Consider the following 20,542-nt stretch of genomic DNA (forward strand, 5'->3'; position numbering starts at 1 on the left):
AACATGGGGTTATGAGAGCATTTTTTCCCGCCTTCAGCAGACCTAGTAAAGAAACCATAGACATATAATTATATTAAATGTACTTATATATTTATATTAAACTATATTTTATATGTCTATGAAAGAAATCATAAAGGATCATAAAGCAAGACCTGTGGCCTTGAATCACTAAGACTAAACATGATAAATAACAGAGTGCTGCTATCTACAGGTGAGGAGTGTATAAGCAGCTGGTCAAACACACTCACTCATGCCTAGTGAACACTAACATGAGGGATTTTGAAATGTATCTTCAAACATCAGAGTAGACACTTTTCTCATATTCTTAGTGTGTACTGTGTATGTTTTACATGTGTAACTCTTACATGTGTAACTAGCTGTAACTGTGCTGCTGTTCTTTTCTCTTATTATTGCAGGAATTATACTGGGAAAGGAAAACAGTATAATATCACCACCTACTGGATATTTCAGTAAGTATGTTATTCACATTCAAGATACTACAACAGTGTTTTTATGTTTTGGCCACATTAGTGTTTTCAGGTGTTTTTTGGTGGCTGATGCCATTTTAGTGTAGAAGAAAAATGCAAAATGATTAACAAAATGCAATGAAATTTTTCTGTATTACTATGAACTAGGTCTAATCAAATAATAATCCAGCACTATGGTTGTAACTAGCTATGAGGACTCAGAGGTCTAGTTTTTGATCATTTATACTGGTTTTTATAGTAACCACTGTGTTCTGTACGAAAATAAAACTGCCACTCATCTGTTTTGGTTAAAATGGAGACAGTAGAAAAGTTTACATGCACACTTTCTTATTAACTACTGTACTTAACATCTTTTACCTAAAGTAAAACGTTCATTTTGTGTAAGTTTGTTTAATGAAAAGAGTCCATTTTTCTGTAAATAGGCTATAAAATAGAAAATAATGAACGTCTAAGTTCTATAATTTATAATTATATACATTTCAATAACAATACAAAGGAATATTTTTGACAAAAGACCTCTTATACTATATGTGCTTGTAATATATAGTCAAGCCACTGTGTCATTTATGAGAAGTATGATAGCAAACCGCAGAAAACGTGCTACAATATTGTGACATTTTGGAGGCTGAAATCAACAGGTTGTCTTGTTAACCAAAATATTTAACTCAATGATATTAAGTGGTCTAACTTAATAGATTAAAATTTAGCAATTGATATAGCACACATTCTGCATTGGGATGTATTGATGTACGCAATATGGCCAAAAGTATGTGAACACCTGACCATCACACCCGTATGTGGTTCTTCCCCAAACTGTTGCCACAAAGTTAGAAGCACACAATTGTCTAGAATATCTCTGTGTTCTGTAGCATTACAGTTTCCCTTCACTGGAACTAAGAAGCCCAAACCTGTTCCAGCATGACAATGCCCCTGTGCACAATGCGAGCTCCATGAAGACATGGTGTGTTAAGGTTGAGTGGAAGAACTCGAGGGTCCTACACAGAGTCCTGACCTCAACCCCACTGAACACCTTTGAGATGAACTGGAACACCGACTGCACTCCAGACCTCCTCACCAACATCAGTGCCTGATCTCACTAATGCTCTTGTGGCTGAATGAGCACAAATTCCCACAATCACATTCCAAAATCTAGTGGAAAGCCTTCCCAGAAGAGTGGAGCTTATTATAACAGCAAAGGGGGCCTAAATTTGGAATGGGATGTTCAAAAAGCACATACAAGTGTTATGTGGTCAGGTGTCCACATACTTTTGGCCATGGAGAGAACTCCACAAACTACAGGGTGTCCCAAAAGTTTCCATACACAGGGGACAATGTTTGCCAGCACCACGTCAGTTGTGCCTTCGTCAGTGGATGCTCCTGGACGTCCACTTCTTGGTTGGTCCGCAACACTTCCAGCCTTGTTGAATTTATTAATAAGTTTGGCAACAGTGTCGTGTGTGATGTACTCGCCATGTTTCCTGTTAAAGTCCATCGCAACCTTGCGACAGCTTCCTGATCCAGACATGAGAATGATTTCAATACTTTCTTCTTTTGTCAAAGGCTTTCTTAAAGGCTATCTGAAAAAATATATATAAACCAAGTATGAAAAATTTTGGAAGACGTTTTGCTAAAAAGTGTTAATTTTCCCTATGTAAGGAGACCTCTGGGACACGCTGTATATTTCCTATATCGCACATAGATATCACTAGATTGTACGCTCAACAGTTTTGATTTCTTCAATGCTAGTGTGTGGTGTTTGTTAGAAGTTTCTAGCTTAAAATGAAGTTATCTTTCAGCTAGTCACTGACGTGAGTCCACATCTACATCAGCTACATTATGAGACGATTACTTCTTCATTTTGATTTTAGGTAAGTGTGTGTGTGTGTCTGTGCTCTTTTGAAAAGACAACCTGAACAAACTACTGAACACTGCTAAAACACAAGACAAGACACATTTTATTTGAACATTTTAATTTAAATTTCATCCCTGTGTCCATAAATCTACTTTTTTTAAACACAATAATACAAGCTTGAAAATTCATTTAATTCATTTTACAAAATCAATCCATATAATATAAACTGAATGAATGTTTATCAGAACATTCTGCCATAAAAGTCATTTTAACACACAGAGAAGCTCAGTGTATTATATAAAGACATATATAAATTTATTATTACTGATGCATTACTGTTGTTGTTATTTAAGGAATTGTTTCACATTTTTAAAAATGTAAGGAAATTTCTATTAAAGTATAAACATGGATATTTTACACATACCCATAGGTTGCAGATTTGTTTTGAATCTTTTCATATTTCATGTGTGCAAAGGTTTTTCATTTTAAAAAAGGTTCAAATCAAGAACAATGTATAAGATAAATAAATAGAAATCTCTTATTATATAGGTTAAATATGGGAAGCTAAAGACTAAATGACTCCATTTGTCCATCAATTATTGTCTTAGGGTCTAAACATTTGGAACATCCCAAACCTTTCCGTTTCCTCTTCAAGCCTGCTCTTACATTTCCTGTTTTAAAGTCAAGCTGAAAACATTCTTCTTTAACCTCCTATATAAATGAAATAATCTAAGACCTGGCTCAATCTGCATCTAAGGAGGTCCAAATAACACTAATAATATTAAATATGGCTTACGATTTAATTTAAGTTCATTCCTAATACAAACAATATTACAAATCAGAGTCGCACAGCATAGTCCTTGGCTGAGAACACATATCACACATTACATTTATTTATTTATTTGGCAGATGATTTTTTTTTACAGCACAGAGCTGAAGAGTTAAGCATGAAATGTCTTACTCAAAGGCCGAACAGTCGCACAGTGTTGGGATTTGAACTTACAATCTTCCTGTCCAACTGCATGAAGACCATAAATCCAGAAATCAGGCTTCGACTTCCTGCTAGATGCCACTGATGTCGCAAATATCAAGGCAGTTTAATGGGGCCTTTTTAACAAAAAGCTATGTACGTGCAGAGTATAATGATTTCCGAGAAGCCTTATGGTCGCTAGTTTACCACAAAACCCTGTTATCACCTTCTCTTAAAATGGAACGATTTTTCACCTCATCTTTGTCAACATAATTAAAGTAACGTTACCCTGTGAAGGCTACTTCCAGCAGCCAAATCCTGAAACAGAACCCATCAGCTGTGTAAAGAAAGAAATAAAAGTCGTAGTTCGTTGAACCACTCGTCATATCTACTGCTACTGTATTTCTGTCTGCTTCAGACATTAATTATACATTTTAATTTTTTCCATTCAAATCATTCAAAACAACAGGGAACACGGTCTCAGGACAAAGTGAACGTCAGTCGGTTATTTCAATAACGTCCAGTTCTAAACACTTCAGTTAGAAATGATGCGTTCAAATAGCTTTCTTTTTTTTTTAGTTCGGACCTCAACAATCTCCAACATCAATCAATGTAATTAGACAACGTAATTAACAAGTGATTGTGACCAGAACAAGTTATGATTGACATTATGAGATTTGTTGTTCATAAAACTGAACATCCTCTGAACATACACACCGATATAAACGTATACGGATCAAACTGTAAAAATGGTTCATTTCAGATCACTGTTTCTCCCTTTCTCACCTCCATGAGACAATGGAGAAATACATTTGTGCATATTAACGCTTAAACTATAAGTATTAATATATAAGTATAAACTATATATATGCTTATATATAAACAGACTTATCATTTTTGACCAATATCCAGTCTCTCTATAGACAATAAATTAGGACTGATGTAAATTGCAGAAGCAATGGGGAAAAAACTGAAATCCTGATAATAAAGCGTGGTGTAAATCCAGTAAAGTGTCTTCTGAAAACAGTAGAGACAGCAACACATAACACATAGATAAGTGTACTGACGATGTGTTAAATAAAAAAATAAGGATCAATGGAGTTTAAAGATTGATCAGTTTGATGTGAATTATAAATCAGTGAGCAATCATTAGGCTGTTAATTACATGCAATATCCTACTGTACTTAAGTGCTTTTTTTTTTTTTTTTTTTTTTTTTTTGAAGTACCCTTACTTCAGTAAAGTACTGCCATTTTAGAGACATTATACCTTCAGTTCTCTACATGGCAAAGTCAAAATTCTACTCTTCCCTCCACTATGATCTCCAGCGTGTGTCAATAATCGTTATTTTTAAAAAGAGAGAAAATGAGATTGTCTAAAATATCTGCAAAAATCAGGAAAACATGGATACATGCAGAACATTTAAGAAAGTTTTTAAATTTATCTTTGCCAATTCTCCTTAATAGAAACATTTAAAAAACACCTAACAACTACATTCTTAAAAATGTAGAACCCTTAATGGTTCTTCAGTTTTTCCTCTTGGGGCAGCTTCTATGTAGAACAGGGAGGTTCTATGTAGAACCCTGAAGCAAAGTGTTTAACTCATTAAAAAATAAAATAAAATAAAACAACCCTCACAGAACCCGTGCGAACACCTTTTCTTAGAGTGTGTGGATTAAGTATGGGTATGTGTGTGGTACAAATTATTTTCTTCTCAAAACCAAAAAACCTGGCAGACGTTTACAATTTAGCTAAACTGTCTTGGTACTTTGTACCATCTTAGAAAAAAATGGTTCTTGGATAGTTAAAGGTTATTAGCTTCCTAAAAGGGGTCTACTTGGAACCCTATCTGATAGGAAAACACTCTTGTAGGTTTTCACATAGAACCTTTAAGGCTTCCCCAGGATGAAAACCTGAAGAACCCTTAATAAATAATAGTATAAAGAGTGTATAATAAATATTCAAAAGCAAGTATTTTTGAACTTTAACTGAACTAAACATATAAATAGTGGATTTTGTACTTTTAATTAATATTATATCAAGGGGAGCTCTAATTTAACTGCACTGTTTGTGTATTTGAGTGAAAGCAACACTGATGAACATTCTGGCCTTTCTGGCTAAACATCTAGAATAAAGTCCAGATCATGGACACATTAACGATATCATCTCAAACTCTCAAAATAAAAATAAACCAAAATTAAAAAATAGAATACCAATTATTAAGACATTATCATTATGGGTTTCTCTAGAAATTGATGAACTTGGTTATTTAACATTTCACCAAGCAAACCTGTTATTTAAAATTACATTTTTAAATTGCTGCAGTTCCTCCAATGACCAAAAGAGGACACCATGACATAATGAACCAATGAGCGCTACTGGGTGACATCCTCAGGTCCTACGTTTTCAACATCCCAAATGCTAGTGTTCTAGAGTTCTCATTAGAAATCATTCTCATTAGTACTCAACTTACACCGATTGAGAAAATATGGTTAGGGGCGGTATACACAGATCGTGTGTTGTTGCCATAAATTTACGTTACAGCAGCTTGCTAGCTAATTGGCTAATTATTCAGTGTGTAAATTAAATAAACACACTCAGCTAAAACCTAACCCAGATCACTAAACATAACAGGTAAACATAACACAGCTATCTTTAGGTTTTATTATACTACAGGCGCTGTTGAATTCTCAATTCTGATTGGTCAGAAGGTGTTGATTAGTAGTTCTGGCTGCAATGTGCTGTTATAATATGTTATCATTTCTATGGCAACAACTTACTTAAACTGAAGTGTGTAATTGTTGATATGGTGACATTTTCTGTGAGGAGAAGTTTGTTTAATATTTATGGAAGGAGTCTCCAGTGTCAGCACTTTGTAACAGTCAGAGGTAAAGCTGTAACTTTTCTGACACTGAGGGCTTTTTTATAGCTGCTGGTTTAGCGGACGTTTGACAACTTTAAATGTAACTATAAGTGGATAAAAAATATAACGCTTTTTAGTAAACACCTTGTTAGTGTTAGCAAACTGCTGTGGTATAAGAGGAACAAAACACTTCAGGGAGATAACAGTAACTATACTTTATCACACCACCCTGTCACTGATTATTTTCCTGTAACAGCACAACATGGAGTGTTTTATTTCTTACTTAACATACGCTTGCAGTATAACTGTGTAAGAAGACTTTAAAATAAAGGAATGTCTATCTAGAAGTTATTATTTGGATGGCTTCTATGTGCTAGCATTTGGAACATCTTCTAAATTGGCCAGCATTCAACAACAAGATGTCTAGTTTAAAAAAAATAACTACAGTATAAATCATAAATGATGTTTTGAGGAGAGTCGGATTCATCCACACTGAGTTGTGACACAATGTTGATATGGCAGAACCCAGAGAAATTCAGTTAGCGGTCGATGCTAAGTGTAATTTTAGTTATAATGACTGTTTACCAAAATTGCTGAAGGAAGTTTTCTAAATGTTTCGTCTTGTTTCTACTGTCTCTGTGCCTTTACATTGTAAAAGATTTGTGTGTGCTAGCTTGCTATACTGTTAGCCTCAGGCATTAGCTAGCTTATGCTTGACATCCATGTTTCCAGTTGCCTAGCAACGGCATTGTTAAACCTTAAACCACTCGACTGGTTGAATGTATCGTCTTCCAATGTCACAAGCTTCATGGAAATAACCTGTTCTTGAGTGTGCTCCTGTTGAAACAACTGTCACTTCCAAGTCAATAGGAGAAGTCAAAAAGTGTGTATTAAAAAAGCACTGAAGCCCAAAGCCTGTGCAATTCACATACATATGTGAGTGTTTTCTATATTGTATTTTTTTCATGTGCCTGTAAGTCACCATGGTTCATGCTTCAGGCTTTCTTGGCGGCGATGCGCTGCTTCTGTCTGCGCAGGTGAGCCTCGATCTCATGCCGGAAGAGCAGCATCCCCAGCTGCCCGTGCGATGCCTCGTTCATGGCTTTGCTCTGCATGCACATCTTGTACTGCTCGGGTGGGAGCTCGTCGGCACAGTGCTTCTCATGCCACAGGTGGAAAAGGCCACGAGACGGCGCACGGATCACCAGCAGGTTACTGTGTAGGTACTTCCTGTAGAGGTGCACATCCTCACCGCCCCACCCTTTAATATCCACATCAAATCCACCTGAGTACACAGGACAGAGAATACAATAATCAGCAAACAGGATACGTGTGTGTGTGTGTGTGTGTGTATGTGTAAGCACAGTGGTGTTTTGTTTGGACGTAGACCAGGTTTTTTCTGTTCTCTGCCAGTTGTTTTCATGGTCAGAAATGGACGCGCCTGCACTGACGTGGGTGTGACATTCTAAATCTGGTATTTTCAAATTTTCAGTCCAAACTTGTGCTTACGTTACTGCATATCAAGAGCCATTTTTAGCCAAGACACAAAGCCAAAATGGTATTTTCCAAATGGACTTCAAGCAAAGCCTTAAAAGTCTTGTCCCATTTCCTAGAAGCTGGTCTTTCGCATGTTCACTATTTATGTCACTACACTGCAATATAAATAACCCACTTCACCAAACTACTAAACAGCTACAACTGACTGAATGATTTTATCCATAACAACAACAACAACAACAACAAAACAAAAACAAGCAGCTCATTACCAAATGGGAATCAGACATAGAAGGGATGTAGTATGATTAACAAATTGAATACATTTTCAAATTTGCCAAATTTATTTATCTCATAGAGACAAGGTATAAACCCGAGAAAGGCTTTTTAAAGGGAACGAAAGGAGCTGATCTGATTGGATATCTCGGCAGCAGAGCTATCCTTCATCATGTGTTCTCAAGATGCAGAATGGTGATTTAATCTAGCACAGACTAAGAAAGGAGGAGTGAGTGTCATGTTCAGTCTCATATTTACCTATGTTGATGAAGTCAGATCTGTACTGACAGGTCATCCCGAAACCAAAGTCCCGCCAGAAGCCTGTGTCTTTCTTAATCACCTGCACAGGAAACATCACACACACTGACGTCATCATGCTGTGTGTCTCAACATGGTCTAATGCTACACACACTTTCTCTGAAGTCCATATTCATAAACTAATGTGATTATAGCTCTTTAACTGTTTAACAATGTTCTGTGAAGTTTATAATCTCTAATAATGCATTACAAAGACAGACAGACTGACAAACATGATGGACAGAAGTACTGACAGGCTGACGGAGAGACAGACAGACAGGCATATAAACATACCGACAGGCAGACAGACATATGGACACAAGACAGGTGAAAGGACAGAACAACAGACGGAAAGACATACAGACAGATAGCTGGCTGATAGACAGACCAGACAGACAGAGGGATAGAAACAGATAGACAGATCCTTTCTCAATTCTGTTAGAGAAATGATCTTGTTCCAGCGGTGAAACAAAATGAACAACTTTCTATCAGCTATTGATTCCGCTATTGTTAATGTTATCCACTCTGAGCTGTAGCAGCTAAAAGAACACATCCCTAACAATCCAGCTCTGTAAAAATTAGCAGCATGTTGATTAAACCGATGTTCATTACCAGCTGTTGCTCCACAGGCGGGACGTGATCGCTGCCTCCATAAATCACTGCGGGATTGTACTGGCTGAACAGAATCGGATAAAACACTTTCTTTCCTGAAAGAGACAGACACATGGATTTGAAAATCTATATTCCCTTCCTCTCAGTCATAATCGATATAAACAATCCAGATGCAAACAGAGCCCCAGAGTCCCTTCATAAACTCATAAATGGCAGACAGGAGTGGAAAAAAGAGTTAGAGAGAATAGAACAACACAGCACAGCAGATATGTTTTCATCACTTCATCTTTGTTTCCCTGAACAGAACATAAGGGTTAATTAGTCAGATTTCTATCAACAGCTAAACATCATGTATTAAAAACATTGCTGCAAAGTCACAGTCCATAACAATGCCACTGATCATTGTTAACATCTACGTCTTGTTTGCAAAAGCTAAGCCCTCCACGCCGAAGGCTATATTATCTAACAAAACAAAACAAAAATATAACGTGTAAGCTCCAGGGTACGTGGTTGAATCCTGCCTTTTAACACAATGCTACCACCAGCATGCTTCACTGTAGGGATGGTGTTCTCAGGGTGATGAGTAGTGTAAAGGATTAACATATTGTTTCTCTCTGCTACTTTCTATTCCTACTCTCTTACTGACCTGGCTGTGTGTTCAGGCGGCAGCTGTTGAGAAAGTCAGCAGTAAAGACGATGTCGACGTCACAGAAGAACAGCAGAACGTTTCCTCCTTTCCATGCTCGGGCACCCACGTCCAAACCTCGGCCTCGGGAAAACTCCTCATTCAGATGGATCATTGTGAAATTACGGTAATTCAGCTCTCTGAGTCAAAAGAGAGAGAGAGATGAACAATATGTTACTTTGGAGAAGAATAGAAGCCACATCTCCTTCACTGATACTAGCAGACACAGAGGCCATGCCTCCTTTGTGGAGACACAGGCACAGAGGCCACACCTCCTTCACTGGAACTGAAATCAGGTCAAAATATCATGAGCTGAAGTCAAGCAGCTCTTCACAGTATAATAATCCTGAATACCGATATGCACAATTTTCCTATTAACTAATTCAAGTCTTATTATGACCCTCGCAGAGATATACAAACGGTCCAAGCCTATAATTTAGATCATCCTGGTTTGACAGGCCCACCTCACAGATCGAGCAGGTCTCAGATCAAGTGTTCTGTGCTCCACTTTTCCCAGATTCAATTTCTTAGCACATAAGCACATAGTTTTGGATTTTTTTCAAATTCCTTTAGAAACCACTAATTCTCCAAAATGAGCCAATAACAATGTAGACAAGGCAGTAATCAGGGCGGTTAGTACAGAACCTGGCAGATTTACAGTGTGTGTGTGTGTGTGTGTGTGTGTGTGTGTGTGTGTGTGTGTGATTCAACCCCGGCTAAAGCAGACTGCAAATATTTCCTTTTGCGATACTGGTTTGTTTTCAAGAGAAGGGGACTGTCTAGAAAGACTCCTTTTTCCTCCACTTCAGTTTGTTCACCTTTTTTCCACTGTACTGAAGCTCTGGGCAAGTTTGTCTCACACACACACAAACACACACAGGCTAGCCTAATGTCTCCATGTAATTTACAAAGGCAAAATGGGTTCAGTGTTCTGGGATTCAGAACACTAAGCACCTCAAATTACTCCCATAAACACTCAGTAATATACACAAAATAATACTCAACAATACATATAAATTAATAAAACATTTCTACAGCTCAAAGGGTGTTTATGATTAATGGAAGTCTGTCTCACCCAAATGTTTTCTGTACATTTCTACCTCAAACCAAATCCAGTTCTTCAGTGATGTTACTCATTGCTTGCTGATTTAGGACAATGTGGGACTTACTGTCATCTACAAATGTGAACTTCACCATGTAAATGGGAACAGCCATCTCAGGCAACCATGATTACTTTTTTTTGGCACAGTTTATTATCAGTCTGCCCTCTAGGCTCAAGGTGGAAAGCTGGTGTGTGAAAGTGATGAAAATAATAATACAGTTCTAGTTAGAACTTAAATTTGTTAATAGAGTTGGCTGAGTAAGACTTCCATCAGATGGTGGCAACATTATTCTAAAGCAGCAAATATTAGACACCAAACACTATTATACTCCAGAACTGAGATCTGAGCCTCTCATTTCCAATATATTACACTATTTACTTTATTTACTGGTTGATATCAGTTAAAGTACACATGCAGTGCACGGGTTTGAATGGAAATATACCTGTTTGATATACTGTACTCTACTATACTATAGCTATTTTATCTACTACAGTACATTATATCATAGCTATATTATTGACTACACCATAATATACTACATAGTATACTATAAATACATAGTACATACATACATGTATACTATACTATGTAGTATATTATGGTGTAGTCAATAAAATAGTTATAATATACTATAGTATAGTAGATAAAATAGCTATAGTACAGTACAGTGCAATATGTACTATATGTACATAGTATACATACTATACTATGCCTATTTTATTCTCTATACTATGCTATGCTACACTATGCTATACTGTACTGTACTGTACTATATAATGTCTAAGCTTTGGACTGTGACAGGATGAAACTAAATACTGTATTAATCTTGACCACCCTGGTGCACAGTGCGAATTTGGTGAAAATCTGATGATGTCAAATTTCTTGGACAAAAACTGGTAAGGGGTTAGCCTTTGTGTGTTTTTGAGCAGGAAATTGAACATTCTCTGATTTTCACCAAATTCACACCATGACTTACGACGGTCAAGACTCCCATAGCAGTGCACTTTGTTTCATCCAGTCATGCTCTTATTTCTGAGCCACTCAATTCCATTATAGGATGCTATGCTATGCTATATCTCAACTCTAGAAGGTGATAGGACAAAACTAAATGCACGCATATGTTAGTCCTGACCAACCAAACGCCTGATGCGAATTTGGTGAAGATCAGAAAATGTCAGTTTTTTCACCAAAAAAATGGTAAGGGGTTAGCCTTTGTGGGGTTTTTGGAAAAAAATTGAACATTCTCAGATTTTCACCACACTCACACTGTAAGTAATGATGTTCAACGCTTAGACAGGGGTGTACTTAGTTTTGTCCTATCTTACTCCAGAGCTGATATTTGAGCCTCTCATTTCCCATACATTACACTCAATAAAATATACAGGTTTAGGACGCACAAATTTAAACATTTACTGGTCGATATCAGTTAAAGTACACATGCAGTGCATGAGTTTGAAACATGTTTGGAAACATTCCTTATGCAATCTACTGTACTTTACTGTACTGTGTTATACTATAGCTATTTAATCTACTATACTACAGAATGTTAGATAAAGACAAATCTTTTAAGAAAAAAAAAAACATTCCAGAAGATATTTTGTACACCCAGACACCCAGTGTTAGTTTGAATTTTACATCAAACATTTAAATCATTATCATGATTTTACCTCTGTGTACAAGAAGACTATATAAGTGAATTTCCCTGTTTCTAGCTTTTCCCCAAACAGTTCACTGCAGCAAAAGGAAACAAGCAAATGGTGGCGCGGGAGGTCTCAGGAGTGCATCTGTTTAATTCTTGCCCAGGAGTGTACTGTATCTTGGATAGAATAAAAGTAAGAACACTATTATGTTAGTCTCGACTGCCCTAATGCACAGTGCAAATTTGCTGAATATCTGAGAATGTCTTTTTTTTTTTTGCGTAAAAAATGGTAAGGGGTTAGCCTTTGTGTTTTTTGGGGCAAAAAATTCATCATTCTTAGATTTTCACCAAATTCCGACCGTGCATTAAGACGGTCAAGACTAACACAGTAGTGCACTTACTTTCATCATGTCACACTCCTGAACCGATATCTGAGCCTCTCATTTCCATTATATTACACTCAGTAACATATCCAGGTTTGGTACGCACAGATGTAAACATTTACTGGTCGATATCAGTTTGTGGCAGAGGGGGCGTGGTCAAGCATAAGCTGTGGAGGGAGAATGGAGGTGGGTTGAACTGGCAGGTAACGCGTGATTGTTTCCACCTGTATGTTGCTACCGACAACCTACTTATGTGCGTATTTTCTTTTCAGTAGACACTGTGAGCCAGAGAGAGAAGGAGCCAGAGGAGCCGACACATTCACTCACCTTCAGCTTAAACACGAAAAATAATATTAGTGGAACGTGGCAAGCTGTGAACGGCTTGCTGTTTTTGCTTTAAAATAATTTTCAGTGAGTGGAAGAGAAGTGTGCTGAAAAGTGTTCACAAAAAAAATCCCTGGATAAAATAAAAGAACAGTTCTGTCAAAATCTCCTGTTTCTTGAGTCCTCCTTCACACACACATACATCAGGTTCTACACGGTTAAAGTACCCATGGGGTGCATAAGCCTGAATGGAAATATACCTATTTCATCTACTGTACTGTACTATAGCTATTTTATCTACTGTACTGTACTATAGCTATTTTATCTACTGTACTGTGGTATATTCTAATATACTTATTTTGTCTACTATAACATACTCTGTTACACAATATTATACCTATTTTCTTCTCCATACTATGCTATACTGCACCATCCTATCCTGTACCATACTATACTATACTACACTATACTATACCATACTACATTATACTATACTATACCATACTATTCCATACCATACTACATTATACTATACTACACCATACCATACCATACTATACTATACTATACTATACCATACCATACCATACCACACTATACTATACTATACTATACCATACTATTCCATACCATACTACATTATACTATACTACACCATACCATACCATACCATACCATACTACACTATACCATACCATACCATACCATACTACACTATACTATACTATACTACACTATACTATACCATACTACATTATACTATACTATACCATACTATTCCATACCATACTACATTATACTATACTACACCATACCATACCATACCATACTATACTATACTATACTATACTATACTATACCATACCATACCACACTATACTATACTATACCATACTATTCCATACCATACTACATTATACTATACTACACCATACCATACCATACCATACTACACTATACTATACTATACCATACCATACTACACTATACTATACCATACTACATTATACTATACTATACCATACTATTCCATACCATACTACATTATACTATACTACACCATACCATACCATACCATACTATACTATACTATACTATACCATACCATACCACACTATACTATACTATACTATACCATACTATTCCATACCATACTACATTATACTATACTACACCATACCATACCATACTACACTATACTATACTATACTATACCATACCATACCATACCATACTACACTATACTACACTATACTATACCATACCATACTATTCCATACCATACTACATTATACTATACTATACCATACTATTCCATACCATACTACATTATACTATACTATACCATACCATACCATACTACACTATACTACACTATACTATACCATACTACATTATACTATACTATACCATACTATTCCATACCATACTACATTATACTATACTACACCATACCATACCATACCATACTATACTATACTATACTATACTATACTATACTATACTATACCATACTACACTATACTATACTATACTATACCATACCATTCTGCCGAGCTACACTCCTGAGCTGCCGGTGATCCAGACCTCCCCCCCCTTCACTCTGGACCTGTCCACCGGCAATGCTTCATACTGCCACGAAAACGCTTCAGCTGTTTTCCATGGACTACACCAACACACATTGTGCTCACACACACGCACACTACAGTGTAAACCCATATGAGGATGGGTTCTCTGTTGAGCCTGGTTCCTCTCAAGGTTTCTTCCTATCACCATCTCAGGGAGTTTTTCCTTGCCACCGTCGCCCTGCTTGCTCATCAGAGACGGCACACACACACACTTCACTTTACTTTTGTTTGTGTAAAGCTGCTTTGAGACAGTGACCTTTGTAAGAAGCGCTATACAAATAAAAATGAATTGAATTGAATTGAATACTACACTATACCATACTACACTATACCATACTACACTATACTATACTATACCATACCATACCATACTATACCATACCATACCATACTACACTATACTATACTATACTATACTATACTACACTATACTATACCATACCATACTATACTATACCATACCATACCATACCATACCATACCATACCATACCATACTACAGTATACTATACTATACTATACTATACTATACTTCAACATTAGAGGTTGATAAGATTCAAACTAACTGCACTCTTGACCGCCCTAACGCAATTTGCAAATTTTACAAATTTTACAATCTGCAAAAAAATGTAACATTCTCAGATTTTCACCAAATGCACACCATGCATTAAGACGTTCTAGATTGAGTCAGGAGTGCACTTAGTTTTGCCCTATCACGCTCTAAAACTGAGATCTGAGCCTGTCATTTACAATATATTACACTCAGTAAAATACACAGGTTTGGTACGCACAAATTTAAACCTTTACTGGTGGATATCAGTTTATGGCAGAGGAAGAATGGTAAAACATCGGCTTTTGACAGAGAGAGGAGGCGGGTTGCACTGGCAGGTAATGCATGACTGTTCCCACCTGTGTGTCATTACTGGGAACCTACTTATGTGTGTGTTCTCTTTTCAGTGGATGCTGTGAGCCAGAGAGACACAGAGCCAGCGGAGCCGACACAACACACTCATCTGAAGCTTAAGCTTAAACTTGAACTTGAACTTAATCTTAGTGGAACTTAGCAAGCTGTGAACGGCTTACTGTTTTTAATTTAATCTTCATTAGTGAGCGGAAGAGAAACACGCTGAAAAGTGCTCATGCCAAAAAAAAATAATAATAAATCCCTGGATAAAATAAAAGAAGCACAAAGCTCTGTCAAAGTTGCCTGTCTCCTGAGTCCTCCTTCACACACACACACACACACACACACACACAGGTTTAAAAGGAAAGATACCTGTTTCATCTACTGTACTATAGGTATTTTATCTACTATGTTATGGTATATTCTATCATGTTATTTTGTCTAGTATAACATAGTGTACTGTTCTCTCCCATACTATCCCACACTATACTATAGGATGCTATGCTATATCTCAACTTTAGAAGGTGATAGGACAAAACTAAATGCACTCATGTGCTCGTCCTGACCAACCAAACGCATGATGCGAATTTGGTGAAGATCAGAGAATGTCAGTTTTTTCACCCAAAAAAATGGTAAGGGGTTAGCCTTTGTGTTTTTGTTTTTTTTGGCCAAAAATTGAACATTCTCAGATTTTCACCAAACTGACACCATAAGTAATGATGTTCAAGGCTAACACAGGAGTGTACTTAGTTTTGTCCTATCTTACTCCAGAGCTGATATCTGAGCTTCTCAGTTCCAATATATTACACTCAATAAAATATACACAGTGTGCACAGTGTGTGCTATACTATATCTCAACTTTAGAAGGTGATAGGATGAAACTAAATGCAGTCATGTGTTAGTCCTGACCACCTAAACGCACAGTGATAATTTGGTGAAGATCAGAGAACGTCAGTTTTTTCATCCAAAAAAAATGGCAACTTACTTTTTTTGGCCAAAAATTTTACATTCTCAGATTTTCACCAAATTCACACTGTAAGTTAGGACAGTCAAGTCTAACACAACAGTGCACTTAGTTTTATCCCATCATGCTCCAGAACTGAGATCTGAGCCTCTCATTTCCATTATATTACAGTATTAACTTTATTTACTGGTCGATATCACTTACAGTACACATGCAATGCACGAGTTAGGATGGAAATATACCTATTTTATCTACTGTACTATACTATAATATAGCTATTTAATCTACTATACTACAGTATATTATACCTATTTTATCCACAGTACCATACTGTACTATACCTATTTTATTTAGTATACTATTCCATACTACACCATCCTATTGGCCAAAAATTGAACATTCTCAGATTTTCACCCAACTGACACTGTAAGTAATGATATTCAAGGCTAACACAGGAGTGTACTTAGTTTTGTCCTATCTTACTCCAGAGCTGATATCTGAGCCTCTCATTTCCCATACATTACACTCAATAAAATATACAGGTTTAGGATGCACAAATGTAAACATTTACTGGTCGATATCAGTTAAAGTACACATGCAGTGCATGAGTTTGAATGGAAACATTCCTTATGCAATCTACTGTACTTTACTGTACCGTGTCATACTATAGCTATTTAATCTACTATACTACAGTATGTTATACTGTACCTATTTTATCTACTACACTATAGTACACTATACCTATTTTACTGACTATACTATACTATACTATTTTAAACTACACTATCATGTCCTGTACTGTTCTCTCCCATACTATCCCACACTATACTATAGTATGCTATGCTGTGCTATACTATATCTCAACATTAGAAGGTGAAAGGATGAAACTAAATGCTCTCATGTGCTCGTCCTGACCAACCAAACGCACAGTGAGAATTTGGTGAAGATCAGAGAACGTCAGTTTTTTCACCCAAAAAAATGGTAAGGGGTTAGCCTTTGTGTTTTTGTTTTTTTGGCCAAAAATTTAACATTCTCAGATTTTCACCAAACTCACACCGTAAGTAATGATGTTCAAGGCTAACACAGGAGTGTACTTAGTTTTGTCCTATCTTACTCCAGAGCTGATATCTGAGCTTCTCATTTCCAATATATTACACTCAATAAAATATACACAGTGTGCACAGTGTGTGCTATACTATATCTCAACTTTAGAAGGTGATAGGATGAAACTAAATGCAGTCATGTGTTAGTCCTGACCACCTAAACGCACAGTGTGAATTTGGTGAAGATCAGAGAGCGTCAGTTTTTTCACCCAAAAAAATGGTAAGGGGTTAGCCTTTGTGTTTTTGGGTTTTTTGGCCGAAAATTTAACATTCTCAGATTTTCACCAAATTCACACTGTAAGTTAGGACAGTCAAGTCTAACACAACAGTGCACTTAGTTTTATCCCATCATGCTCCAGAACTGAGATCTGAGCCTCTCATGGAAATATACCTATTTTATCTACTGTACTATACTATAATATAGCTATTTAATCTACTATACTACAGTATATTATACCTATTTCATCTCCTGTACCATAGTATACTATACATCTTTTATTTAGTATACTATTCTATACTACACCATCCTATCCCATCCTATGCCATACTCTACACCATACTAGACCATAATACATTATACTATGCTATGCTATGCTAGGCTATACTATAATATGCTATACTATGACTCAGTTTTAGAGAGTGATAGGACAAAACCAAGTGCACTCCCACGTTAGTCCTGACCACCCTAATGCACAGGGTGAATTTGGTGAAGATCGGAAAAAGTCAAATCTTTCGGCCAAAAAACTGTAAGGGTTTAGCCTTTGTCTATTTTTGAGAAAGAAATTGAACATTCTCTGATTTTCACCAAATTCACACCATGAATTAGGACAGTCAAGACTACCATAGCAATGCACTTTGTTTCATCCTGTCATGCTCTTATTTCTTATTGTATTACACTCAATAAAATATACAGGTTTAGGACGCACAAATATAAACATTTACTAGTCGATATCAGTTAAAGTACATGCGCATTGTATGAGTTTGAATTGAATCATTGCTTATACCATCTACTGTACTTTACTGTACTGTTTTACTATAGTCATTTAATCTACTATACTACAGTATGTTATACCATACCTATTTTATCTATGATTACCATACTATACCACAGTATACACTACCTATTTTATTGACTGTACTATAATACTTTATATTCACACTGTAAGTTAGGACGGTCAAGGCTAACACAACAGTACATGAGTTTGGACGGAAATATATCTATTCGATCTACTGTACTGTACTATAATATAGCTCTCCGACACTATCCTACACTATACTAGAGTATACTATGCTATCTCAACTTTGTTGGTGATAGGACAAAACTAAATGCACTCATGTGTTAGTCCTGACCACCCTAAAGCACAATGTGAATTTGGTGAAGATCAGAGAACGTCAAAAAAATGGTAAGGGGTTAGCCTATGTGGGTTTTTATGGGCAAAAAAGAACCTTCTCTGATTTTCACGAAATTCACACTGTACATTAAGATGGTCAAGACTAACACAGGAGTGCACTTAGTTTCGTCCTTTCACTCTCCAGATTGTAAGAGGCTCAGGTCAAGCCTACCACACTCTTATCACACTCCAGCATATATAGCTATTTTATCTAATATAGCATATTATATTATACCTATTTGATCTACTATACCATACTATACTAAACTATACTATACTACACCTGTATTATTCACTATACTATACTATTTTATACTACACTATCCTATCTTGTAATATGCTATATTATGCTATACTATACTATACTCTATCTTAGCATTGGAGTATGATAGGAATAAACTACTTGCACTCCTGTATTAGTATAGTATAATGTAGCATAGGATAGCCCAGGATAGTACAGGATAGGACGGTGTAATATAAAATAGTATAGTATCGTGAATAAAACATCTGAGGTAATACCTTATTTTTGGCTAAACTAATCCTTTAAAATTATATAGAGTAAAAGTAACTTGGCAAGTAGAAAACAAATAAGAACAGCTATTTTGTTGTGTATTAATATTCTGTCTGAATTAGCTGGAGTGCGTGTGACATCTCTTCTCCATCTCAAATGAACACAAATTATTCATGGCTATCGATTCGCAGATGTGTGTTCAGCTCTCTTTAAACTGGAGACCAAAAGTTTCCTCTGAACAGACTGAAGATCACACAGAATACAATATAAAGGCTTCAGAAGGGAGGGAGGGGTATAACAGAGTGTGTGTGTACTATAAATTAATCATGGTCAGAGTGTGTTTGGCTTTTGGAATGATGTCTGGTGTGTGTGTGTGTGTGTGTGTGTGTGTGTGTGTGTGTGTGTATGTGTCTGTGTGTCAGGCTGGAGGTCACATATTGACTGGGAGACCTTCTCTACATTCCTACAATGGATTTTTATGGCAATTACAATCAACAAACACACACACACATTAGCTGGTGTGCTATTTCAGCAATTACAGTAGTCTGCTTATTTATTAGTGTGTTTACATGTTATACATGTTAAGGGTGTTATTCTAACATTCACAGGACGGGTATGTGATGCTACATCACAGCTTGTTGCTAACACAACACTGAACTTAGCTTTAAGTTCCTTATAAGGTAAAGGTAGGTAAGGTTTTATCAAAGGTAAGGTTTTTTCAATGAAACTTTGTGGTCATGTTGTTTAGTAAGAATCAAGTATAAAGTGGTTAGTTAGCAGTCTCCTCATATGATGTCACAGGAGCAGCAGTTCGAAGCAAACAAAAGGCATCCTAAAGGTTTCTAAGTAGAACTTCTACTTTAAGGTAGAACTTTTACTCTTTCACAGAACTCTTAAACCTTCTGTACTACACATCATACAGCAAAGCTCCTAATGAGTAAGGAATAAAACACCTGGGTGCCTGCTGTTATAGGAAAATAATCAATAATGGGGTGGTGTGATGAAGTGGAGTTACTGTTAACAACCTGAAGTTGTTTACTTTCCAATAACGGCACAG

At 36.4% G+C, this 20,542-nt stretch overlaps 1 protein-coding gene across 2 annotated transcripts in view; it reads right to left on the bottom strand.

Moving 5' to 3' along the window:
• Positions 1 to 2,442: 2,442 nt before the first annotated feature.
• The window catches only part of csgalnact1a (chondroitin sulfate N-acetylgalactosaminyltransferase 1a), a 42,423-nt gene continuing 24,323 nt past the window's right edge, over positions 2,443 to 20,542 (bottom strand). For both annotated transcript variants that reach the window (XM_026942553.3, XM_034312504.2), the window contains 4 exons: positions 9,497 to 9,675; positions 8,851 to 8,945; positions 8,200 to 8,281; positions 2,443 to 7,456 (listed from right to left, as the gene is read on the bottom strand). In XM_026942553.3, coding sequence (XP_026798354.2) covers positions 7,167 to 7,456; positions 8,200 to 8,281; positions 8,851 to 8,945; positions 9,497 to 9,675 — 646 coding nt within the window. In that variant the 3' untranslated portion in view covers positions 2,443 to 7,166. The remainder of the gene's footprint in view (positions 7,457 to 8,199; positions 8,282 to 8,850; positions 8,946 to 9,496; positions 9,676 to 20,542) is intronic.

Source organism: Pangasianodon hypophthalmus, chromosome 17 (genome assembly GCF_027358585.1).
Source record: "Pangasianodon hypophthalmus isolate fPanHyp1 chromosome 17, fPanHyp1.pri, whole genome shotgun sequence".
Lineage (NCBI taxonomy): Eukaryota > Metazoa > Chordata > Actinopteri > Siluriformes > Pangasiidae > Pangasianodon > Pangasianodon hypophthalmus.